The 27600-nt window shown below is 44.3% G+C and overlaps 1 protein-coding gene across 1 annotated transcript in view; it reads right to left on the bottom strand.

Annotated features, from left to right (window-relative positions):
* VSNL1 (visinin like 1) overlaps positions 1–27600 on the bottom strand; it is a 243575-nt gene that overhangs the window by 28339 nt on the left and 187636 nt on the right. The window contains exon 3 of the mRNA XM_075341129.1: positions 352–567. Coding sequence (XP_075197244.1) covers positions 352–567 — 216 coding nt within the window. The remainder of the gene's footprint in view (positions 1–351; positions 568–27600) is intronic.

The raw sequence follows: 27600 nt of genomic DNA, 5'->3' as shown, positions 1-27600 counted from the left end.
CTTTAAATAGAAGTGCTATGTAAAATTACAGTCACTACTATAAAGGCAGAGGAGGTTACAGCCGTACATGGGTCATGATGGGGGAGAAAAGCAGAATTCCTCCTTGTCAAAGTGGATACTGTTAAAAAAAAGAAAACCATAACCATCCATAACCAGGCGGTGTTATCACTTTCTGCAATGTAGCAGGGGACAATGCCCCTTTGACATTACATCCATCTAGCTTTGTGCTGTGTTAATTATTGCACTCCATAAAAGCTTTCATCTATGCAGCCCGTGATAAGCCGCTCTGGATGGTGACGTGTGTCCTAGTGAAGCTCCGGGTACTCCGCAAACAGCTAGATAGTCACTAACCTCTATGATCTCCAGCATCTCCACCCTGGTGATTTTACCATCGCCGTCCAGGTCATACATATTGAAAGCCCAATTTAGTTTCTGTTCGAAGCTTCCCCTTGAAGTGATGGACAGTGCGCAGATGAACTCTCTGAAGTCGATGGTCCCATCTCCGTTTTTATCAAAGGTTCTGAAAGCGTGCTGGGCGAACTTTGATGCGTCTCCGTATGGGAAAAACTGGAAAAGAGAAGAAAAAATAATCTATAAAGTGTTGTATAAAACATAAGCGTAAGACACAAGGTGCTGGCCACATGAGGTGTATTTTTTGCAATCCTCTGCCCACCTGCAAATTACAGGATATGTTTCTAGCCACCACTAGGGGGAGCTTCCTGCATATATCATATGTATAGGGGGACACGGTGGCTCAGTGGATAGCACTGCAGATTTGCAGCACCGGGGTCCTGGGTTCAAATCCCACCAAGGACACCAGCTGCAAAAAGTTTGTATGTTCTCCATGTGTTTGTGTGGGTTTCGTCCCAGTACTCCAGTTTCCTCCCACACTCCAAATACATACTGATAAGGAATTTACACTGTGAGCCCCAATGGGGACAGTGTTCATTATACCCAATGAGCTCAGTAGTAAAATAGGATGCAATCATTTCCCTTAGGCTCTGTGCGCACTAGTGCGTTTTTCCCGCGGATTTGCCGCGGAAATTTCTTGAGAAATGTCTGCAATCTTTGTGCAGACATTTCCCAGCAAATTCTATGGTAAAAAAAAAAAGCTGTGCGGATTTTTCTCAAGAAATTTCCTTGAGAAGAATTTCTCGAGAAACTTTCTTGAGAAAATGAACATGTCCATTATTTCCGCAGGTACCCTGCGGATTTCGGCAGTACAGCCTGCAAAAATCCGCAGGGAACCACCCGCGGGAAAATCGCGGCAATTCCGCGGCTAATCCGCGGCAAATCCGCGGCAAATCCGCGGCAAATCCGCATGCGGATTTGGTGCGGATTTTTTCCGGAGGTCCGGAAATCTTTCACTCCCAGAAGTTTCTCAAGAAATTTTCTTGAGAAACTTCTCATTTCTAGTGCGCACATAGCCTTATTGCTATGCAGAGGATTTGGAGCATTGTGTCAAAAGAAAAAAATAATGGTCTCAATGTAGATAAAGTAAATAAAAAATAAAAAATTGGATTCCCACTAATAGAAAGCTCAAAGTATTATCAAACAAAGGACACATTTGGGGACTTTTTTTTTCTATAATGCATGTATCGAAGGCTAAAAATCATTTTTGCAATCAGATTTCATTAAAAAATGTTCACCCTTTTTTATAAGGTATTTTATAGGGTATATAGTAATTATATAATATATAATTTATAGGGCGTTTTTATAGGGTATAATATTTCCTTGCATATTGCTGGCTGAAGAACTAAAAACCTGCCAGTGAGCTTGTTCTGTTGGGGGGTTTGTTACTCTTTTTTCTGTCTTTTTTCTGATCTTTTCTGAGCCGATTTATGTCCACAGCCAAAAACGGAACTGATCTTTGATGTGGTCATAAATAAGTTCAGAAAAGGACAGAAAAAATGAATTTCAAACGAAAAAGCTCACTGAAGGATTCTTAGTTTACACATTCTGCAGCCAGCAATATGCAGAGAAATAAAAAGCTTGTACAAGACAAACGATGCAACCTTTTCAACAAAAGCCAATTCCAATAAATAATTTTTTGCCCTTAATACATGCATTTACGGAAAAAAAAAAAAAAAAAGTCCCTGAAGGTATACATATCTTTTTCTTTTTCGATCAAGCATTTTTTTATATACGTTCATATTTTATTTACAATAGATCATCTTCTACAGTTTTTTTTCACTTTTTAGAAAAATATTCATGGTTTGATTGGATTAAATTTCCATTTGCAAAGTTGGTGTTTCATTCTTTAAGGCTGAGTTCATATGTCCTGTAATCATCTGTTAGAGCGGATCCTGGAGATCTGTTTTTTGTTTTTTTTTTAACATTGGAGTCTATGGAGAACGGATCTGTTAACAGATTGCTACTTTGTCCCTTGTTGGGGTCCCTCAAGGTTCAGTCCTGGGCCCTCTTCTTTTCTCCCTCTACTCTGCCCCTATTGGACAGACCATCAGCACATTTGGCTTTCAGTACCATCTTTATGCTAATGACACAACTATACACCTCACCCCCGCTGTACTACAGAACACCAGTGACTGGCCGCCGTTTCTGACATCATGTCTGCTCTCTATCTGAAACTTAACCGTTCTAAAACTGAACATCTTCTATTCCCTCCGTCTTCTAACCTCCCTAAACCTGACATCTCCCTCTCTGTGTGAGGCACCACGATAAGTCCTAGGCCGCAGGTTCGCTGTCTGGGTATTATACTTTACACTGATCTCTCCTTCACCTCCCACATACAATCTCTTGCCCACTCCTGCCGCTTGCACCTCAAGAAAATCTCTAGAATCCGCCCCTTTCTCACCATGGAAAATAAAAAACCCTCACTTTGGCCTTGATCCACTCCCGCCTTGACTACTGTAACTTTCTATTAATTGGCCTCCCCCTCGCTAGACTTTCTCCTCTACAGTCCATCCTTAATGCTGCAGCCAGCGTCACCTATCTGGCCAATCATTACTTGGACTCTTCCGCTCTTTGCCAGTCATTGCACTGGGTGCTCATATATCACAGGATCCAATTCAAATTGCTCGTTCTCACCCACAAAGCTCTCCACAGTGCAGCACCCCCCTACATCTCCACCCTCATCTCAGTCTATCACCCCATCCGTTCTCTACGCTCTGCAAACGACGTTTGACTAAAATCCGCACAAATTCGAACCTCCCACTCCCGGATCCAAGACTTCTCCCGAGCTGCACCAATCCTCTGGAACGCTCTATCCTAAGAAGCTAGGACGAATCACAACTTACTCAGCTTCAGACACACCCTAAAAACGCATCCTTTTAGGGCGGCCTATCATAGTCCCTAATCGAATTAAATTCATATAGTCTCTCCACGACTTCTCAGAACATAACTCCCTGTCAAACTCCACCACACTGGAAAGCATCTCAAAGTTTTGGCTGACTGGCTCATGCAGCATTTATCTATCCCCATTTCTTTGAAATGGCTGGACCATCATTGTAAATAAGCACCTTTACCCTGTCATCCCCCCCCACCTCATTGTAGATGTAAGCTCTCACGAGCAGGGTTGTCTTCTTTTTTCTCCAATTATTGTATTTTCTATAACTGTTACTTGTTTGTATATTAACCTCCTGGATTGTAAAGCGCTGCGGAATATGTTGGCGTTATAGAAATAAAGATTTATTATTATTATTTGTCATCCAATATTATTACATTTTTACTGAATCCAGATTTTTTTTTATCTTACAGAATCCGTTTCAAATAGAAGATAAATAGCGATCCATAATGAATCTGTTCTCCATAAACTCCCATGTTAAAAAAAACCAGATCCGGCAGAAATCATTTTTCTAACGGATCTCTGCAGGATCCATTCTACCGGATGTTTTCAAGACATGTGAACTCCGCCTTATATGGTTTAATAACTCAGCTTGCTGTAAAAAAAAAAAAAAAAAATAATAAATAAAATAAAAAAGGCACACTCGTAAAATCCTTTAATGCAAAATGTATTCTGCAATATATTTTGTTAATATAGTTTTCCAAATATTCTGTTTGGTCCTATAAAAGATTAATGGCTGTGGAGTAAAAAAAAAACCTAAAAAATAAAACAAAACATATTGCACATGGTCGACAAATGAAAAAAAATGGCCCCACTTTTCTGGATGAGAACGTGTCCGACTTTTTATACGCTCGTGTGACCCCAGCCTTAGTATCTATTCTGCCACCGACACAACCTGAATCTTATATCAGACTCTTTCACGTCTCCATATATTAGTGCAGATCTGACTTTCATGCTGTATACATGCCATATAATAGCAGGTTACTCCAGGTCCCTCAAGGATTGGCTTTGGACGGCTGCCACTTCCACAATTTCCTGACTCAGGGACTATAAAATTTGCAGAAGATGTGCCGAAAACATGTAATATCAAGGAAAACGGAGGATGGCTTAATAAAATAAAACAGCAGGTGAAATGAAGCATCCAGGACACCATCCATGCGTTATATTCTATATAGGCCACTCATAAATCATGGCTCCACATTTAGTTTTAATGTCAAGCCGTGGCTCCACCGCTACCTCCACATTGGGATGGCCGACCGGAGACGCAGTCAATGAAACTTATGCATCAAAGTCAAGTGTCTGATCGATAGCTAACTTCTACAGAGCCAAAGCAAATGTAACTGCAGCATGACAAGTATCACATGTTTATGTCCCAAAATTAACATAGTTCCCCTGCTCTACTTAGTGCTGGTTAATATTGTTATGTTTACTGCCATGTACATCATCGTCCTTTTAGGCCACAATTAATTTTTTTTTTTTTTTTACATTTTTGTAAGCAGAGCAGAATTTATTCCCATAAAGAGTTTACATCACCGCTTACAACCAGAAAAGGTTTTTAATATCTACATCCATTAGTTAATTATAGCGCAGCATAATTTCCAAAATGTACTCTGAAAAACCCCAGTGCCAAAGGCAAATAAAAGCCAAGGGATCCATTGAGCGAATCCGGAGCGTCTAAGGGTGGCTTTATGTCAGATAACAGGAGAGAAGCAGGTTTAAATACCGCGCCAAACCACAGGAGTCCAGATGATGTGATAAAATTCTTCCCTTTATTTTCACAGGTCTACGCGTTTCGAGGACATGTCCGTCCTCTTCCTCAGGACAGTGTGCAGAGAATACTATAGCAAAGGGGGGGGCCACAGGCTCCCATATATATGTTACAAACAAGCCACGTATTCACTATTTGCGTCATCACCCTCCCTGTGACTCATGGACACATGGGGAGGGAATAAAGTTCTGAAAGTTGAAGGAAAAGAAAAAAAGGGAAAAAAAAAGGAAAGAAGAGACAAGAAGAAAAAAACGGGAAAGAGGCAAAAAACGATGTGGTGGAATTATGCTGATAGCAGGGCAAAAATGATGATGTATGAATAAATATATATGTGTACGGTGGTGAATACAAGGTAATAGGAAAAGCGGGGAAACGGGAAAAAAGGGGAAGGTGGAAAAATGTAAAAAGTATGCAAGTCAATGTTTGTGAAAAGAAGTAATGGGATCAAATAAACCATCAACTAAAAAAATAAAAATATATATAATATAGTGATTGTGAAACAGAAAAAGCAACAAAAATGTTCATAATAAATGTTTTCATTAAACAAAATGTCTGCGTTATTATTATATCTTTAATAAATGGATTCAGTTAAACTCTTGACGCAATATTGATAAGGGCAAGGGAATGTGAAAAACTGGAGGAAATGGACTAATGAGGAAATGCGGTGAAGAAGCAGGACATAAAGCGGGAGAAAAGGTTTGCACGCTGCGACATCGCTAGCCGATGCTAGCGATGGCGAGCGTGATAGCACCCGCCCCTATCATTATGCCGATATGTGAAGATCGCTGCCATAGCGAACATTATCGCTACGGAAGCGTCACACGTACTTACCTGCTCAGTGACGTCGCTGTGACCGGCGATCCGCCTCCTTTCTAAGGGGGCGGGTCGTGCGGCATCACTGCGACGTCACTAAGCGGCCGCCCAATCAAAGCGGAGGGGCGGAGATGAGCGGGACGAACATCCCGCCCACCTTCTTCCTTCCTCATTGCTGGCGTGTGGCAGGTAAGGAGAGGTTCCTCGTTCCTGCGGCCTCACACGTAGCGATGTGGCCCAAGCGACAGCAGCGATAATTGGGAGAGGACCCCCATGTCAACGAGGAGCGATTTTGGACGTTTTTGCAACGATCCAAAATTGCTCCTAGGAGTCACACACAATGAGATCGCTACAGCGGCCGGATGTGCGTCACAAAATCCGTGACCCCAGCGAGATCACTGTAGCGATCTTGTAGCGTGTAAGCTTAAGTGTTCTGGTCAATTTTGCTACATTATTCACAGGCTGCACAAAATCTGGTGTTTACACAGAAAAATTGAAAACCGGTGCATGCGCATAGTGTTCGCTTCTGTGTGAGAAAAGTAATTAATTTTGCCTTGTGCAAACCCAACCTCGAGAGCATTGTGGTCCATCTAGACTGCAGCTTGAATACATCAAGATTGAGTACTTTGCCAAAACAATGTATAATCATTGACCTAAACCTGAAAACCGGCGCATGCTCATAGTGATGGCTTTTGTGTACGAAAAGTAATCCATTGTGCCTTGCACAGACCCAACCTCGAGCTCATTGTGGGCCATCTAGACTGCAGTTTGAATACACCAAGATTGAGTACTTCGTCCAAAACAATGTATAATGACTGACCTAAACCTGAAAATCAGCGCATGTGCAAAGTGTTGGCACATGTGTAGGGAAAAGTAATCCATTTTGCTCTGTACAGACCCAACCTCAGGGCTCACTCACATAATCGTACAACTTGGACAAATACTATCCAATGTTTTATCAGATAGCACTAGGTCCAATGTTATATTATGGTGCAGTGCACATCAGCGCTTTATTTCTCATGCCGATTCAGCATGAAAAACAAGCGCAGCATGCCATGAGTGGCAGCGTATATAAGACAACACGCTCCCATTCAAGTCTATGGGTACATAAAAATCATTGGACTGCACTCGGATGACATCAGAGTGGAGACCGATCTCCACGGACTCACAAAATCAAGGTGCTGAAGTCATTTTTGTTCTCCATCTTCTCCTTACTTGTGATAAGATTCTCTATGCGAAAAATCAGATCCTACTAAGCTGACACTCTGATCAGAGTTTGATCAGAGTGTCATTAGCATTATCTGCCAAAATCTCTTGCAAGACAACATCTATGGCCATCTAACCTAGAGCATGAATAGATGAAAATCGATTACATTGTTCAAAGATTGACATTTAGCTGAAAAACGGCGCATGCGCAGAGTATTGGCTTTTTCTCTGTTCGAAGAGTAGTTCATTTTGCTTTGTACACATCCAACTTTAAGTTTGTTCCAGCCCATCTATTTTGGAGCAAGAACAAGCCAAAATTGATAACTTTGTCCCCAAAAAATGTATGGATGACATAAAGCTGGAGAATGGTGCATGCGCAGAGTGTTGGCATTTCTGTTCGAAGAGTAGTTAATTTTGCTTTGTACATATCGAATTTCAAGTTCATTCCAGGTCATCTAGTCTGGAGCAAGACCAAACCAAAATTGATTACTTTGCCCACAAAAAATGTACAATGATTGACATAAAGAGGATCAACGGCGCATGCGTTGAGTGTTTGCTGTTATGTGGGAAGAATTATCAATACTGTGTGGTTTTTCATCACCATGTTAATAAATTGTGCATTCTATTTGCCCTCATTATTCTACATTTATTGTTCTGTGTGCACCAGTGTTTGCCATAAACTGCACAGTTTTCAAAAAGTAAGTGTGACACTTGGGCACTGTTTTTAGCCTTTTTTTTAGCTCCTTGTAGAAACAACATTTTAAGGGCTTTAGGGCTTTCTGTAGTAAAGTCTGCAAGGACTTAATAGTTCCGGTTTTCTAGCTATTGCTTCATGACATAAACTGCACAAAATGAAGCCAGGAAAATAGTCTGCAAGGAGTATTTTCTTCCAAGTTCTAGAATGCGATTGGTGAAAGACACATCTCATAGATAGATATCATCAGTAATGACAGATGGTTCACATTGCTGCCGATGGCTACTGTAAAAATAAATCCCCAGCAGTAAAAACACCTCACTAAGGTCGAAAGACTAAATTTGAACTCCGGAGCAGCTCAATTATATTGTTCTTCTGCAGACTAAAGCTTCTTCTAAATCCATTCTAAAACTAAAATCTATATTTGAAAAAAAATCATATTCGAGAATATATGTAACGAATATGGTTTCGTGGATGGAGTAGTGATAAAGATTAAGGCTGAGCTGATCCACACTGTAAAAGTCCGGATCCGCGCAGTTTCAAAGATTTCTTTGTGTCGAATCCGGATCCGGAATTCCGGGTGCACGATCCAGATCCGGCACTGGGGAAAATAATTGAAAAATACAGAAAAACAGAAATAAAACAGCATTTCATACTTACCGTGACTCAGTATCATGGCGGCACACTGCTTCTGGGTCGCGCATTCACTTTCTGTACTGTGCATCGTATACACACTGCTTTCCATCTTTTTCCCACTCACCGGCCGTCCTCTCGTCTATGATTGATTGCAGGTGGACGCGTCCCCAGCCTGTGACAGTATCTGCTATGCAGTCATTGCGGCTCAGTGATTGTCTGCACAGCCTGCGGTCATGCTCTATGGCCGCTGGCTGTGTTATGTGGCAGAGTTGAAGCGGCATGTGACCTCGTGTGTTTTGTACTTCATTTCAAATAGAGGATTTTTCTCTGTGTTTATTTACTTTCATTTACAGGTTAGTGTGATGCAGGTATCTCATAGACGCTTGTGCCATCACTAACCTAGGTTTTAGTAGCAGCTGTGCACTGCTATTACTCCCTTATTACCCTGATTGCCACCGCTCCAGGGCAATTGGGAAGAGCCGGTATTGCACCGGGATTGTCACAAGTAAGAGATACCAGGCGGCTGCGGGCTGAGAATACCAAGTCTGCGGAAAAATATTAAGGGGACTGCACGTCAATTTTTTTTTAAAAATTATTTTTTTAAATAATAATAAAAAGCCACATCACCGGCACAGCTGCGCTCACTTCTGACAGGAGCGTGCATGTGTTTCTGTGTGCATGCACGCTCATGTTCAGAGAACGCACGCTGTGCCGGCTGATGTTATGTCAGACTTGTACGAGTCAGACAGCACCTCACCGGCACAGCCGCACACACTTCTGACAGGTGCGTGCATGTGTTTGTGTACATGCACGCTCATGCTAAGAGAGCGTGACCGGCTGTGTCGGCTGATGTCATGTCAGACTTGTATGAGTCTGACAGCGCATCACTGGTACAGCCGCACACTTCTGACAGGAACGTTCATGTGTTTCTGAAAGACATACACATTCACCATAATGACCCGCAGACACTTGGACTGCTTTCCCCGCCCACCGGACGTCCTGCTGCCTATGATTGGTTGCAGTCAGCTGACACGCTGACACTCAGGGTGGGGGCGCGTCTAGCTGCAACCAATTTCACGCGCCGGTGGGCGGGCAAAACAATGAATTTTGAATTGTCGGCTCCGGAAGGGAAAAGCGTGACCCGGAAGGAGTTTGCTGCCATGACACAGCCTCGGGTGAATACACCTACCCCCGTATCCCTTCCACAAACATTTTTCATCTCCGGATTCTGGTCCCCATAGTCTTATATGGGCACCAGAATCCGGAGCGGATCTGGATTTTATTTTTTATTTTCAATGCGGTAGTGATCTGCCGGTCCCGGATTTTGACAGATTCGATCAACTCTAATAAAGATATGTTTGGGTCGAGAGAGGTAGTAAAAGGAGAGGTGGAAAGCCAATGCTGATCAGAGGTAAAATGGAGAATATAGTTGTGACCTGACTCCTGCAAGCCTCCCTGAAGACCTGTGATCTTATATTGCGTGATCTTATTCTGTTGCTGTGTATACAGAACAATGTACATGGAGTATACTAGGGTATGTCACAGTCCCAAAAGCTACCAATAGATGGCGCTGAGCTCTCCAAATTGGACCAGGAGTTTCAGACAGACAGACAGGTACAGTGGTGGGGCTGCTAGGGCAAGAGAGATCAGCCCGGCCCACAGTTGCAGAAAATGGAGGGGTAGAGAAAAGGGACAGGAGTTGGAGTAGTGTGGAGTATTATTATTATTATTTATTATTATAGCGCCATTTATTCCATGGCGTTTTACAAGTGAGAGAGGGTATGCGTACAACAATCATTAACAGTACAAGACAGACTGGTATAGGAGGAGAGAGGACCCTGCCCGCGAGGGCTCAGTCTACAGGGAATGGGTGATGGTACAATAGGTGAGGACAGAGCTGGTTGCGCAGTGGTCTACTGGACTGAGGGCTATTGTAGGTTGTAGGCTTGTTGGAAGAGGTGGGTCTTGAGGTTCCTCTTGAAGCTTTCCACGGTAGTGGAGAGTCTGATGTGCTGAGGTAGAGCGTTCCAGAGTATGGGGGATGCACGGGAGAAATCTTGTACGCGATTGTGGGAAGAGGAGATAAGAGAGGAGCAGAGAAGGAGATCTTGTGAGGATCTGAGGTTGCATGCAGGTAGGTACCGGGAGACTAGGTCACAGATGTAGGGAGGAGACAGGTTGTTCATGGCTTTGTATGTCATGGTTAATGTTTTGAACTGGAGTTGTTGGGCGATGGGAAGCCAGTGAAGGGATTGGCAGAGTGGCGAGGCTGGGGAGTAGCGAGGGGAGAGGTGGATTAAGCGGGCCGCAGAGTTTAGGATAGATTGGAGGGGTGCAAGAGTGTTGGAAGGGAGGCCAGAGAGCAGGAGGTTGCAGTAGTCGAGGCGGGAGATGATGAGGGCATGCACTAATGTTTTTGCAGATTCTTGGTTGAGGAAAGCACGGATCCGGGAGATATTTTTGAGTTGTAATCGGCATGAGTTGAAGAGGGCTTGGATGTGTGGCTTGAAGGATAGAGCAGAGTCGAGGGTTACTCCAAGGCATTGAGCTTGTGAGACTGGGGTGAGTGAGCAACCATCAAGTTTGATGGAAAGGCTTGTTGGAGGAGATGAGTGAGGAGGAGGAAAGACAATGAACTCTGTTTTGTCCATGTTAAGTTTTAGGAATCGTGCAGAGAAGAAGGATGAAATAGCAGACAGACATTGTGGAATTTTGGTTAGTAGAGAGGTAATGTCAGGTCCAGAGAGGTAGATCTGTGTGTCATCGGCATAGAGATGATACTGTAAGCCGTGAGAATCTATGAGCTGTCCCAGGCCGAAGGTGTAAGTACAGAAGTAGAGAGAAGAATGGTGAAGCTGTGTTACAGGGTGGTTCCTGGGTGCAAGAGAAGAGCGCTCCTGAGGCCAAGTGGCAAGGCTGACAAGCACGGACGCGAATCATGGGGATAGTCTTAGGGACAGCCACCGTGACTACAAGTTCTGGGAACTCCCGTGGTGGAACACAGTGCAGCCAGAATGCCTAAACCCGCAGTGAGAAGGGCCGAGGCTCCAGGAAGCCAGTGGGACTCTGTGACAGCCGTGTTGGGAGAAGTGATATGGAAAGGTGTGTCCTGTTCTGTGAAGAAGTGGTGCCTCTCCTATGGAGAAGAATATGTATATGAAAAGGTTATCTGCAGTAAAGTTGAAGTGTTGGTTGCAAGCCCGGTGTTTGACTGATTTATGGGGACGAGAATTGATCACCAAGGTACAGCACCAGCAGCCCCAAATTGTGTGTCCCCCACTACCTACATCACACATCCAATCCCTTCTTCATGTAGCACGTCAGCCGGGGACATGACTACAACTCCTGGCTTTGGCTGATCCTGCGACTGACCCTACATTTGTGTAGATATACATATATATAATATTGGAAAATATATTGGAGGTGGACAGAGGAAATGGTTTTGGATAGTACAAAGCTGATGGTGAAGATCATTGGTTGGCCAGGAGTAAAAATAGAAAATTTGGGTGACAGAGGCAAAAGAATAGAATATAGTTGGTTAGACAGAGGTAATGGATGAGAGGTTTGAAAAAATGGTAGTTGGGTGAACAAAGATAATGGAGAAGAGATTAGAGGCAAAGGTGGACAATATTGTTGGGGTGGATAGGAGTAATGACAGTCGATTTAATTGGGTGGACAAAGATTGAGAATTTGGTAAGGTGCCCAAAGGCAATGGATTTAAGGTTAGCAGTAATAATGGAAAATATGTTTGGGTGGACAAAGGAAAGGAAGGAGAGGTTAAAGGCAATGGTGGAAAATACATTGGGTGGACAGAGGTTAGGGGCAATGATAGAGAGTATGGTTGGGTGGACAGTGGTAATGAAGGAGAGGTTAAAGGCAGTGGTGGAATAGTTGCGTGCACAAAAGATAATAGAGAAGTGGTTAAAGGCAGTGGGTGTACAGGTGTAAAGTTTGTCCATCTGCTCTATTAGGACACGTGGAAATTATAGGGAGTGGCTTTTTTTTTTATGAAGGTCGCCCATTAAATTTAATAAACGTGCAAAATGCAACATTCGTCTCTAAAAAATGGATCAAACAACTTTTTGGGACGCCACGTCACGCACCAATCTGGTTAGTATGACTGGATTTACACTCTGTTCCCAGACAGCTGCAAAGATATTGAGGCGGCCTACAAAGTAATGAATAAAAGGGTGAAAAAGAAATGACAGGTTCGGTTATTGGAGTTTGAGAATTCATGAAGCACAGCGACGGGATTTACTAGACTCATTTACTATACAGTATTCAGCAGAAACGGAAAACAATCACAGCCCTGCCACCAAATCAATCCCGCTCCCCCCGCAATTCCACCGAGACTGAACTGTACAGCTGACAAAAGGCACAAAAATCAAATCCGCAATGATTATGTTTTATTCGTTTACTAAAGAAAAAAAAAAGGCCAGATCCGACACAGCGGGATCATCGAGCGCTTTCTTTAGTCTATTCCACTTGTCCTCCACTATGATCCCCCCACAATGTGTAAGGGACCCTCTACAGGATATGTATGAGTCGCCATGTAGGCAATTATCAATGTCGGGGGAAACACCAGGCTCTGTGTTTTGTACCCACAGAAAACCATTTTTTCATGCCCAGTAAAGTGGTGTGATACACTGCAGCCATAATTATTATTATGGCTACTTGTATAATTTAATAAAGCACTGCTCACAGCCCATCATCTCACATAGGAGAACATACAACGACCCTGCCCTCCTATAGACTGAAATAATGCGACAGAGGGTTGGAAAAGTCTCTGTTTATACTGCCAATAATCCCCCATGGGGCATAAGGGCATTTGAGCGACAATAATCTGTTAATTGCAGCAATTACATATCCATTCTTACATTGCTGGGGCACCACAATGCCTGAAAAATACACATATATGAAAGAATGATCCGCACGTGTATAACTAAAGGCTTTATACTCTGTATCTACTGTATTATTCTGGCTGTAAGACTCTGATCTGCAGCCACCACTAGGGGGAGCTGACAACATGATGTATACAGCTTGTCTTCAATGCAATTGAATGAGCTCCCTCTAGTGGTGACCACAGGTAGCCTTTATGGCAAGGGAAGCATTTTAATAATGGGCATCATCATAATGTGATCCCACATATGGCAAATGTGAAGGCTGATTTCTGCACACTACTGGTTGGAATACACACGATGTGATTTTTTTTCTTTGTTCCCCGTTATTTTGGTGAATTTAATTAGTTAGTGATATAGGAGAAATATCTGACCCTGTGCAGCACTTTCCCCAATCTGTACTTTGAGCTGCTCATATAACCATCCTGTGTATGGGCAGCTCTACCAAGTCCCAATACACAGAGAGCTGAAACTTCTCGCTCAAGTCACAAGACCATGGGTGGAAGCGTGCCAGTAACTTAATATTTACTTTACAAATAAATGGAGTAAGTAACGACCTGGTCTATTACATGGGAAAACATTAAAAGCATCACAGTCACAGTAATATCACATTCTGCTTCTCTGTGAAAAGGGTCATTGTAAACTTTTATCTTCATACCACACGTACAGTATTATTCATCCTTTAGTATAACATATCTGGGATAAGGTGTCAAGTAATTTTACAAAAACGTACCAAATATACTCGAGTATAAGCCAAGTTTTTCAGCCCATTTTTTTAGGCTGAAAAAGCCCCCCTCGGCTTATACTCGGGTGAGATTCCCACAAAACAATATTCTCACCTGTCCTCCGTTCCTGCGGTGTCCTCAGCTGCTTTTTTACGACAGTGGCAATAAAGCGCTGACAGCAGCGGCGACCCTGTGTATTGGATGTGATCATGGAGGGGTCTATGTGCCTGCGGTCCACAAGAAGCACCCCTTGATGATCATGTCCGGCGCACTGCTGTCAGTGCTTCACTTCAGTTGAATACTTTGCGGCACGGCCGCCGCTGTAGAGATTCATCTACAGTAATGCCATGATGGCAGCCTGCAGCGTCAGCTCCGTGCACTGGACAAGATCACTGAGAGGTCTAAGTGCCTGTGGTCTGCAAGAAGCAGCTGAGGACACCACGGGAACGGAGGACAGGAGTGAATAATTTTTAGTGTGTGTAAACAATGGCATAATAGGGGACAGGAAGGGGACCAGTGGGAGGACATTACTAAACAATGGGCACATTACTAGAGGGCCCAAGGAAGGGGCACAAGGATGGGCACATTACTACAAGGGGGGACAAGGATGGGAACATTACATTTTATTGGGATTTATTTTTATTTTTGAAATTTTCTAGTGGCTACTGCATTTCCCACTCTAGGCTTATACTTGAGTAGGGGCCTCGGCTTATATTCGTGTCGGCTTATACTCGAGTATATAACATAGAGGAACACTCCAGTGTCTAATCGATACACTGTTATGTTTTGTCCTGAAAAAGAGAAAAATGTCCTTATCTCTCAAGTAAAAGTGCACTTACCAGTCTAATATGTTCAGGAAGTGTCCTGATTCTCATGCACTGTGACTTGCCAGCCACGCTTTTTCACTGGGTGGTTTCTATTCATCAGCATTCTGCCAGCACTATAGGTGCTGGGACTTTCTCTTCCTAACTTCCCAGCATGTATTGCTTATACCATTGGCCAATAGCTTGTCAGCACTGAATAGAAAGCTCTCCTCTCTGTTATGCCTGTATAAAGTGTGACAGACAGGAGAGCAGAAGATTCAAAGTCCCAACCCCAATTCTTCTAATACAGAGAGAGAGAGACTGATTACACTTGAGAACAGGCAGTGGGTGGCAGGTTACACAGAAGGGAGACTCCTAGAGGATGGAAGTATGTAGGGGCTTTTTTCAGAAATAAGATAACATAATTTGTAAGTCAAGTGTGATGCCCTGGACTAGCCAGGTAGTCACAGACAGGCCCTTGCACAAATACCAGTCCCCTAAAAAGGTAACAGCAGCCAACCTAAAAACCCTGAGTCACCCCCCTCAGGCTTTGACGTTCACACACGGGGGTGGAGCCAGGGGGTTGGCCACGCCCACCGAGGAGTTCGGATAGCTAGCCTGAGGCGGGAAAAGCAAGCAGATGAAGTTAGGGAGGAGAGGAGAGTAGTCTAGAAGGAGAAAACGTCTGTCGGGGATCTGGGTCGTAGCCCGGATACCCTGTGGCCAGGAGGCAGACGGTGGTTGCCGCCTGCAGGAGCCGGGAAGACGGCTGGTGGAACCGTAAGGGACCGGGACAGGTTAGTGGCCCGCCGGTACCGAACCGCAGAACCAACTGGAAACCGGAGCACCAGGAGGGGTACTCAGACCCAGAACGAGGCCCAGAAGCCACTGGACCAAGTCAAATTCACTGATTGGGGTCTGGACCTTAGGTTCTTTCCCACCCAAGTCCCGACTGAAGACAACAGCCCAACGAGGGGGATAGAAAGCCACCGCTCAGTCAGAGAGATCCCACGGGCCTGCGTCTGCGGGCAAACGGGCTCTCCCGACACACACAAAGCCGGGGAGCGGACTCCCGTCGCGGAAGCGCAGGCAGTCAAAATCTACAAATGAGGTGCAGGAGAAAGGCGGGGACCACCAATCCGGGTGCGGGACCAGATGCAGCCGGCTGCGGGCACCGACCACCATCTTTTTGGTTTACCAGAGACTCTGGTGTATCTGTCATAGTGAGTACAACAGTGCCCTCGGGCCGCACACCGCCCTGCATCGCGCCAACATGCCTGCACCCCCACATCCTAACCCCAACAACCGGGCCCCGGGACCAATCAACCCCCTACCCACGGAGGGGTCAACACCTGGCTGCGCAACACCGTCCCCGGGAGCATAGTCAACGGCAGCGGATGTGTCCACACTCACCACGACACGTGGATGGCGTCATGAACTTAAACCCAAAACCGCGGCTCCGGCCGTGAACCTCCCCACTGAAACCCCCTCACGTAGCGCCAGCCTCCCTTCAGAGCGACGTGACCTCGGGTCCGGAGGCGCTCGAGCCACCCACCGACGAACCCGGATCCGAGCGGCCGAGCCCCATGTTTACGCCGCTGGGCAACCACTGCCCGAACTAAAATTACAGTGGCCAGAAGTTTGGAACGTTAAACGTTTTAATATATAAATTAAGCAGAGTTGTAACTTGCACAGTTAGGATAAAGTAGTTAGTGCAAGCGTGTATGAAATCACAGATTACAAAATGTGAAGTGCCAAAGCAAACAGGTGAGGTGCCACACCTTGTTTATACTGAGAAACTCAGCATAACAAATAACTGAAGACACGAGGAAACAAAACACTTCACTCCTTAAATGACCCGACTGTGCAACCCAAGGCAAGTACTGCTATAGTAATGTCTTGTATACAGTGCATGGGATCCTATTTTGTTAGGAGGGGGTGGAGGATGTTCTCCATCCAAATATGTTTTTTCTAACAGAGGGTAGAGTGGAAACACGGGGAGGGGGGGATACCAGAGCCGAACAGCCGTTCATTATTCTGCAAGGTTACCACACAGGCGCGGGCTTCTTCAATGCCCACGTCAGCCCCAAAAGACAGGTTTTTCTGCTGATATCCTGGCACGGAGCACTGCGGAGCGCTGCCAGGATTTGGCCTGAAGTATATAATAAAAAAAACCCAGGATCCGGCACCAAGGTCTCTGTGACCTTTCTATGCAGTATACAGTAATTCTGGAGCTACGAAGACACAGAAGCATTAGAAACGAGTGAAAATGGCAGAAATCTATTCTCCAAGTAATATCAATTTAATCTAGCATTAAGAAGTGTAAAAAAAAAAAAAAGATGTCTGATTATCAAATACTCATGATGATGGGACTTTATATAGAAAGGAATCGTAAACATAACTTATCTATTATTCCCTCTAGCTTGTGGTGAAATGACATGTCATGATGGACAATTAAAGTCAATGGGGTTTGTCAGGAGGTGCTGCTGTGGCACCCCTGAATATATCAGGGTGCCACAGGGAACTGCATCCTGTCACCCAGGGTGCTGGACCTACCCCCATGGTTCCAGGTTCCCAGAAATCGGTGTCACTACCATCAGCACCACAAATCTCAATCAACATCTCACATCATGGCCTGTCAGACACACCAGTGCGTTGGTCAAGCTGGAATAGGGCCACCCACCTAGGGGTCAGGCAGACTGGTGGAAGGGAGGAAGAAGGAGTTCAGTGGCAGCCCTCAAAGTGTGAGGAGCTGGAATGGTAGCTCCCGGGGAGCTAGACAGAGGTTGGGTCGCAGACGGTGGTCCGTGACCAGAGGAGTCGGGGACCAGTAGCAGTGACATAGTCTAGAAGGACTGCCGGCATCAAAAAACCCAAAAGAACTGACATGTACCGAGCACGACGGGGTACAGGACCCTAGGTCAGGAACCGATTCAACGTCCTGATAATTAACCTGGGAGGGAGGGTATCTTCACGAACTTCCCTAAGAGCTCAGAGATTGAAGGCATTAGCACACCTTGGGGGATAGGGTTTTCCAGTAAAGCAGCACACTAAAATCCCAAGTACCAGCCATCAAAAGCACAACTAAACTATACATAGTGAGCGGGGCCCTAACAGCTTCAAGCCAAGGGACCACAAATAGACAACTAAATTGTGCATGGAGGTGGGCTCCGGATTACCAAGTGACACCGGTGGGAGCGGATACCTTGACGGGCTCCCTGCAGTGACTGTGGTACACAGAGGATTTGGTTTACATTCAGTGAGAGTGTCTACTTTATAATCCTCATCCAGCACCACGACTACCCACAGTGAGTACCCTGGTCCCCTGCACCCTGCGCTCCCAAATAACCACCAAACACCCTGAACCCGGGGCTTTCCCTACCTGTGGAGGGACTAACATCAGGCTGCTTAATTCCATCTGCCTTGGTACTCCTAACAGCAGCGGCGGTAATCCCATTACCGCAACCCACAGTTAGCGTCACAAACTTCTCCCCTGTAAATACCCCCTTTTCACGGATCAAAGTGTCGGCCAACCCGGGTCGGGGCCCCTCGAGACACCACGATCCTGGATCCGAGTAGCCCGACCAACACCGAGGCGGTACACTGCTGTCCGACATGTTACATAATGACTTAAAAGAGAACCTGTCACCAGAGTTTTCCCTATCAGCTGCAGCCACCACCAGAGAGCCCTTATATACAGTATTCTGGAATACTGTATATAAGAGCCCAGGCCAATGTGTAGAATGTAAAAAGCACCTTTATAATATTCACCTAGGGAGCGGTCCAGTCCGAGGGGCATCACTGATCTTGGTTCGACGCCTTCTCCATCTCTTCATCCTGTGTGATCACCATCCTACTGCCCAGCCCCGTGTGTATGATGCGTCCTGCGTCCTTCGCACAGAGGCCTCCATTGTACTACTGCGCAGGCGCACTTTGATATGTCCTGGTGCGGGCAGAGAAAAGTACTGTAGTGTGCAAATGCGAGGAAAGGTCAGAGACCGTCCGCACATGTGCACTACAGTGCTTGGATCTGCCCTCAGCCAGGAAGAGAGGTGTGCATGCGCAGGACCGCAATGACGGCCTCTGTGCGAATGACGTAGAATGTGTCATCCACACGGGGCTGGGCAGGAGGACAACAATCGCACAAGATGGAGGAGGCGCCAGCCGAGAGCAGCGACACCCATCGGACCGGACCGCCCCCTAGGTGAGTATAATAAAGGTGTTTTTTACATTCTACAGAGTGTCCTGGGCTCTTATATACAGTATTCTAGAATGCTGTATATAAGGGCTCACTGGTGGTGGCCGCAGCTTATAAAAGGGAAAAACCTGGTGACAGGCTCCCTTTAATATTTTGCTTTCCTGCCCTTAATCAGGCCTTTAAACGTTTTAATTCACTGGCAGCATGGAGAGGTTTTGAGAATGGTAAACAATGAAAAGACATTATACACTGAAAAAAATAAAGTCTTCAACATTCTCAGATTGACATACACATAGAACAGAAAACCCTTCCATCTTGGTTTAGGCTCTATTCACACCGGTATCACAGGTTTTTTGTATAATAAAATCCATCCCATTGTGATAAAAATGTCCTACAACCTCCAAATTTTGACCAGTTGAACCACAAGAGGTCCTCAGTTTTGATGACAAATGTGACTCTTGATGGAGAATGGTTACCAGTGCCTTTAAATTAAAGACTTCTTTGCTCTTGAGTATGTGAGTTCAGTGGATCCCCAGCAAATCAGGACCTTGGACAAGTCCCTCTAGTCCTCTATCATAAAAGCCTGAAAATGACTTGATGGAGCCAAACATCTGTTTACGGAAATCCGTGTAAAGTGCAATATAGACACAATGCAAAGGAACAGCTACAAAATAAATCATTGTAACCTTGGGTATAAAGGAAGAAACGTCTCCAGTTAGAGAGGCGCAGAAACAAAAGAAAAACTATGCCGGTTTCAGGACAACAGCGGAATTTACACCAGATATAAAAAAACACCCTACATATTTATGAGAAGTGACAGGCCTTCACAGTACTTTGCTCTTCCCTCAGCATGCGCAGGAGTGCCATGGAGGCCTCTGTGTGAATGACGCAGGACGCATCATGCACACGGGGCTAGGCAGGAGGACGGTGACTGCACAAGAATGAGGAGGCCCCAAACCGCGACCAGCGACACCCATTGGACCGCCTCACAGGTGAGTATAATAAAGGTGTTTTTTACGTTATACAGAGCAGCATGGGCTGTTATATACTGCATTCTAGAATACTGTGTATAACGGCTCACTGGTGGTGGCTGCAGCTCATAAAGGAAAAACCTGGTGACAAGTTCCCATTAAGTCATGTGACATGTCGGACTGCAGCACCTACTGACAAACCCCAGTGATTTTAATTGTCCATCCTGACATCTGTAAATTTACGACAAGGTAAGAGGGAACAATAGATAAAGCTGAATCCCCAATAAAATGTTGAAAATTAAGTAATTCTTGTGTACATCACTCAATGCTACTGATGGGCCTGAGGGGTATAGTTTGGCCTACACCAATTTATACCCTGATGTATAATCTAGTCTAGGCCACTTTAACCCCAGGTATAGTCTGGTCTGTCCGTATACCTGTTACATCAAGACTAACAGATTTATGACCTTTATGCAAAATTGGTGCGTACTCCAGATGTCAGACCTCCATTGGTGGCTGAAGGTAAACAGGTGTCAGACCACCACCACCACCACCACCAATGTGATATCCTATGGATAGAATAGGTCATCAATATTTGTTTTATAAATTGAGAAATGTACACAGATTTTTTTTCTATTTTCCTTATAAGTACATCTTGATGTAATGAATCCCACAAGCTGAAATTCCTAGAAGTGAAGCGAAATTAAGCAAATCTATACAGCCAGGTTTCCCGCTGGAACCTGAAGAAGGTGATATGAAATTGTCAGTATTCTTCTTGTAAGACTCATCACAACTCAATTTACAGACAATGTTCCTTTTCCCTTCCTGGGATTCTCCAGCACTTTACTATGAGAGCTTCCTGCTGTTTTGCGGATAGGGTTAAATCACAAAGCCGCCACTTCTAAATGTTTCTAGGCCTTTCATCTCATACAGGTCAACGACGATATGTACTGTAATAGCAAGCATGGAAGCAGTATGGCATGGCGGGAATCAGCATCTGATGGAACATTCTTTGAAATGACATAGAATAATAATTTACTTGACGGTGGCAACCCCCGCCATCACCGTCCTGATTAACCCTGTATTCAGTCAAGGTAATGGGACTTCTCATTTCATTCAAAATACTGTATATTACAGGCCTTAGAGGAAAAGAGAGGCAAGAAAAATGGTATTGTCCACGTTACCTTGGACCTTGTTCACACCACATTTTTGTCCTCTATCACCTGACATATAGTATATGTTATATGGATTCCTATTTACGATGACATCCGACAGTCATAGGGTCCATAGTAACCTAAAAACTGATACTGTGTGGTACGGTCTCTTTTTTTTACCAGATACCATAGTATGGATTAACGTAGTCTACTACGCTTTTCAATACGTTAATAATTTCCTTTGTTCTAGTATATACCGGCCCAATAGGCCACGCGGACACTTCTGCCACATTCACACCTCAATGAGTCACGTGTGTATTCTACCCATGTGTTCATCAATTAGGGTATTTGGGGAAGTTCAAAACATCAATTCTTTTTTGGGGAAGGCCGATAGTCTGCAAAGAACGTACATGGACTATAGATAGTGCCAATCAGTTTGTAGGACCCAGCCTATTGGTCAGGTCATTATTCCGTGGCTATTTGGCAGGCGCCCTGAGAGATGCCACCTTCCTCCTGCCATCTGCAGCTCTTTTTTTGATTAATTGACGAGGCTCATTGTCACGTGCATCACTCCATAACGATGATGTTGGGCCAGGCCGGCTAATCATAAAAAGAGCTGTGGATGCTGGGAGGTAGGAGGTGGTTCTCAGGGCTACTGTCCGATGGCCGCAGATCACCAACTTGGGCCTTGAAATCAATTACAGCATATTGATGGAAAGGCATCTCTTTTTTTTCCCCATATATGTGTGAATAAGGCCTTCAATGTACCCACCATGTCACCTATAATAATAGGGTATCGAAAAAAGTTCAATTGCTTGGGTCAGTTTTGTCTGTCGTCTATAAGAAAGATGATCTTCGTTACCTACAGCAACCAATCACACAGCGGCTTTCATTTGTCAGAAGCATTATTAAAAATGAAAGCTGGCCTGTGATTGGTTGTTATGGACAACCGCTGATCCCATCAGTAATCATTTGTTAATAGAACTTCGATTCTGGCAAATGCCCATTATTTGTGGATATTACAGGCGCTGCTTAAATTGAAGTCAGATTATGCAAATTTAGAATACTAAATTTAATGGGAGACGAATGCTTTTCTCATTGCGTGGTATTTTATGTTAGGATCAACCTAAACTTAAAGGGAACCTGTCACCAGATTTGTCCCTTATAAGCTGCGGCCACCACCAGTGATACCCTTATATACAGTATTCCTGTATATAGCTGTATATAAGATCCCAGGCCGCTGTGTATAACATAAAAAACAGCTTTTATTATACTCACCTGCACGGCAGTACGGTCCGATGGGAGTTGCTGCTCTCCGGTCCGGGGCCTCCTCTCTGCTGCAATCTCCATCCTCCTTCTACTCAGCCTAGTATGGATGACGTATCCTACATCATCCTCACAGGCCGACATTGCAGTCTTGTGCAGGTGCACTTTTATCTGTCCTGCTGAGGGCAAAGCAAATTACTGTAATGCGCAGGGAAAGGTTAAAAACTATTCGTGCATGCGCACTAAAATACTTTGCTCTGCCCTATGAAAGGCAGATCAAAGTGCCTCTGCACAGGACCTCAATACCGGCCAGTGTGATGACGTAGGACTCAGAAGGAGGACGGTGATCTCCGCAGAGAAGAGGTGCTGGACCAGAGAGCAGCAACCCCCATCGGACTGGATCATCCAAAAAGTGAGTATAATAAAGGTGTTTTTTACGTTCTACAGAGTGGCCTGGGCTCTTATACACAGTATTCTAGAATGCTGTATATAAGAGCCCACTGGTGGTTGCCGCAGCTTATAGTGGCCAAATCTGGTGACAAGTTCCCTTTAAAGGGACAGGCCAGTAAAGCAGCTCTACTTATTATTCCAGTGCTGGCACCATCTTCCCCTTAGAAATACAGGAGAAGAGGCAACACTGTACACATCAGTGCTTCTAATGTATATTTGGTGACTACAATGGTCTTTACAGATGTATGAGGTTCCATTGTAGTCACCCACTGGATCCAATGCCTGTTGCAGGCAACAAAAAAAAGCAGATGGAATTTTACTTTGAAGGGATTGTCCACTATTGGTCAGCCCCTTTTTAACTGCTAAAGTAAAAAAACAAAAACACATAGTTTGGGAGGCATAAGGGTTTTTTTCTTCTTAATTTATCTGGGGCACTCTACGAGCTAAGAAGGGGCTGCCCAATAGAAGACAACCCCTTTTATTGTTCATTAAAAGGGTAATTAAATGTTCGGCAATCAATATTAGTAAAGTAGCCAACTGCCTCCTCCTGGCCAAATAGGAAGGGTGTATGTAGCTCTGTGGTTATTTTGGGGTGGGTCGGAGCATGCCTGGGAGGGTTAAAAGTGTGTTTGGGATCCCCCAACTATCAGAACCCCGCTTCCAGTCCAACTAGGTGTCATATTGGTGGGGGCCTGACTTCTAGAACCCATGGCTGTGTTCAGCACAATTCACTTTCATGAGATGAAGGTCTGATTTACTGAAAAGTCGAACACAGTCACTACTGCACGTGTGGAACTCTCCCTGGGGCCACGTCAGTCAGTGGGAAATCATGGCTCTTTCAATTGTCTGGGGTCCCGAAGATCGAATCACTTATGGACCCATAGACAGGCGTAGAATTGTTTTCGGATGAAAGGATCCATGTTTTTCTAGCCCTGTAAATCCCTTTAAGACTTCATGCACAAGGCAATCCTAAAAGGGAACATACAAAAAAAAAATGAACTGTTATTTATATCAGATTTTGTGTTAAATATACAATACAGACCAAAAGTTTGGATACACCTTCTCATTCAAAGAGTTTTCTTTATTTTCATGACTCTGAAAATTGTAGCAGTAATCAAAGCAAAATGTGTCTACTTTTAAGAACCTAGAATATAAGACATATTTTCAGTTGTTTCACACTTTTTTGTTAAGTATTTCATTCCACGTGTGTTAATTCATAGTTTTGATGCCTTCAATGTGAATCTTCAATTTTCAGAGTCCTGAAAATAAAGAAAACTCTTTGAATGAGAAGGTGTGTCCAAACTTTTGGTCAGTACTATATATATTTTTTAAATTTGCAATCTTCACATTGGACACTGGGGCTATTTCTATTTTAGGCTTATAGGGCTCCATTCATTATTGAATATGCATTTTTTTTGTCTAATAGTTGGTGTTTTATGGTTGTTCTTCTTTAAGTTTTTATGTGTTAAACTTTTTTTGTTGTTGTTTTTTTTCATGCTCATCATTGTGGGCGAGATTTGGGATTTCCAGAGGTTTTCAGGGGATTCAACAATTGTGACTTTTTAAAAAGTTGCTAAATTCTTCCACAAATGTACTTTGATATCTGCCAGGAGTTGTTTAGTGTACACCTAAAATGTTAGCGCCCAGTTTGCACCATTTTATCAGAATAAAGACGAACGTACAGCACATTATCACTTTGTGGCAAAATTGATTAACCGTGTGCGACAACTGATGAAAAATAGAAAAATGAAAAATCTGGCCCATACTTCCTGTTCTTTACAGACAACTTTTCAGAAGTCTCATTATCCTCATAGACAGAACTGCAATGACAAATAACACCTCTATATACTGTAGACAACACGGGAACCACTAATACGTAATGTCACAGCTTTACATGACCCATATCCTTCACAATGACTTTCATACTCTTTCAGTAGATGCTTCCATACAAAGAATAAGGTATAGTCAGTCTATTGCTGCTAATGTACATGTGAATCTCTTAAAAGAACAGGACGTAAGAGTTTAGAGAGGCCCCCAAGTGGCCAGTGTGACAATACATGAGCAGAGTGATTTAAAGAAAAAAAAAAATCAATTTTTAAAAAGTACAACAAATGAAGATTTTTGGTACTCACTATTAAATCTCTCTCTAATAGTCTTTGGGGGATGCAGCACCTACCCTTAAGGCCACTTTACACGCTGCGATATCGGTACCGATATCGCTAGTGTGGGTACCCGCCCCCATCGGTTGTGCAACATGGGCAAATCGCTGCCCATGGCGCACAACATTGCCCAGACCCATCACACTACTTACCTGCCCTGCGACGTCGCTGTGACCGGCGAAACGCCTCCTTTCTAAGGGGTGGTTCGTTCAGCGTTACAGCGACGTCACAGCAGCATCATTGAACCGCCGCCCAATAGAAGCGGAGAGGCGGAGATGAGCGGGACGAACATCCCGCCCACCTCCTTCCTTCCGCATTGCAGGCGGGAGGCAGGTAAGGAGAGGTTCCTCGTTCCTGCGGTGTCACACGTACCGATATGTGCTGCCGCAGGAACGAGGAACAACTTCGTTACTGCTGCAGCAACGATATTGGAGAATGGACCCCCATGTCACCGATGAGCGATTTTGCACGTTTTTGCAACGATGCAAAATCGCTCATAGGTGTCACACGCAACGGCATCGCTAGAGCGACCGGATGTGCATCACAAATTCCGTGACCCCAACGAGATCGCTTGAGCGATGTCGCAGCGTGTAAAGCGGCCTTTAGTTGCCCAGTCTGGAGTACATTTAAGTTGTTTTTCTTCTTGGGGTGGTTATGCTTTTTCTTTCATTCTTTAGTTCTTTTCGGTTATCCTACTGCTTTTTCATAAATTGTGGAGGTCCGGTGTTAGCAGGCGAGGTATAGTCTGCTGGTGAGGGGCAAACATTGTTTGCTAAAATGTTGTCACGACTGTCATCGCCTGATGTAATCTTGGAGGGGTATCTGGGATCAGAAGGCCACAGCATATAGTTAGCAGGAGATTCTGTTTATTGCTCGCTCGTTGTTTGCCCCGAGTTGGAGCTTATTTAATTCCATCCGGAGCTAAAGGGGTTAAGGTTCCTTTCTATCCTGTTGTGATATAACAGGAAGTTGAAATCTCAGCTGCAGCCACTCCTTTCTGCTATACATATCCACTCCTCACTATGCAGACTATAGTTCATTCTATACTGTCCACTTTGAAGGAGCCTGTCTGGAGCAGCTTATGTGTTTGTTTCTGTTGCAGCTCAAAGGTTTCCTGCAGGACAAGTTGTGGAGTGCTATTTGTTGTGTCTTTACCTATCTGTTTGTCTTACCTTCCTTGTGTTGTTTTATTGCAGTGAGGAGATTAGCGTCTCACAGGCCTTCACACTAGTCAGGGTAAGTTCAGGGCCAGCAAGGCCCTAGGCACGTGACGGCGCATGGGGATGGGGGAGAACCCGTTTATGGACCTTAGGGAGTGCAGGGATCAGACAGGTTAGTGTTAGGAGTTGACCCTTCTTCCTAGCGCCAGGACCTTCTGTCATATTGCTACCCTGGTTCTCTCTTTGCATTTCGCTGCTCGCCGGGTGTTCTCTAGCAAATGTATTGTTAGTATTGGCCTTCTTGTCACAACAGACTAACCCATGGTTCCTGTGTCCCACAATCAAGCAACCAAGAAAATCTGATTTGAACAATAGGTCGTTTTCCGATAACACATTCCATTTAACCCTAGAACGCATACCTGGGACCTCGCAGGCCTGCTAGGTTACTTGTTTTCTATTGTAGATTCCTATGGTTGCATGTTCTAGGGTTAAAATGGCACCCACAGAATTATATAGGTCCATAGTGAATCTCCATGTACATGCATGTTTATACAAAAGTACTTTAAATATTGATCTAGAGGAAAACCCTGTCCTTCTAGTAGTCCTAATAACGCAGTCCCCCGGGGGCTTACCACCCTGTAATACATTATCATAGGGACTCCCTGTGCTGATGTATACACCGATGCCCGTAATGAACCAAGTGTCATGAGGATTAATGTTTTCCATGTTGCTCTAGTTCAGCAACAGGGTGGAGATGAAATCCCCCTAAAACTCCCCCGATAGTTGTTAATTATTTCTTCAACAGATCTAAAATTAGTTTTCTTCAAACCACAACTACTTGCTCCCAAACGTAATAAACATCTCCACCAAGATGACAACTAACAAGGTTCTTATTGCCCGTTCTTCTCTACAGGCCGTCTTAATAAATGCAAAACCATAAAAAGAAAAAAAAGAAATAAAAAATTTTTTTTTCCCAAGGAGGCTTTGGGAATTGAGACCTTAGCTTGCAGTAAATTAATTGGTTTTCAATCGCATCTGTTCTTTAATTAGATCTGAGCAATGAACGCCACACTGTGGACACCCAGTATTAGCCAGTCCCATCAATCGATATCTGGGGGCTACTAAAGTGGAAGCAATTAAGACAAACCTATTACCTTAAGTAACTGTTAAGGTCCAACGCGTTTTGACCCATCATGTATGGACATGAAAAATGATAAATGCTTAATGCAATATTTGCCTTACAGCGTAATTACGCAATCCCTACAGAGAGGCCAATGTCATACGCTGGCCTTAATCTTTACACGCAACAGATGGAAAAAGGAGAATATTTCGAGGACTTGCGGGTCAGCCCCATTGCTTCAGATTCCTGTGACCTCTTCTGACATCTGGCGGAGT

This window comes from Anomaloglossus baeobatrachus, chromosome 3 (assembly GCF_048569485.1).
Source record: "Anomaloglossus baeobatrachus isolate aAnoBae1 chromosome 3, aAnoBae1.hap1, whole genome shotgun sequence".
In the NCBI taxonomy this organism is placed as follows: Eukaryota; Metazoa; Chordata; class Amphibia; order Anura; family Aromobatidae; genus Anomaloglossus; species Anomaloglossus baeobatrachus.
This window is presented reverse-complemented; position numbering and strand designations above follow the sequence as displayed.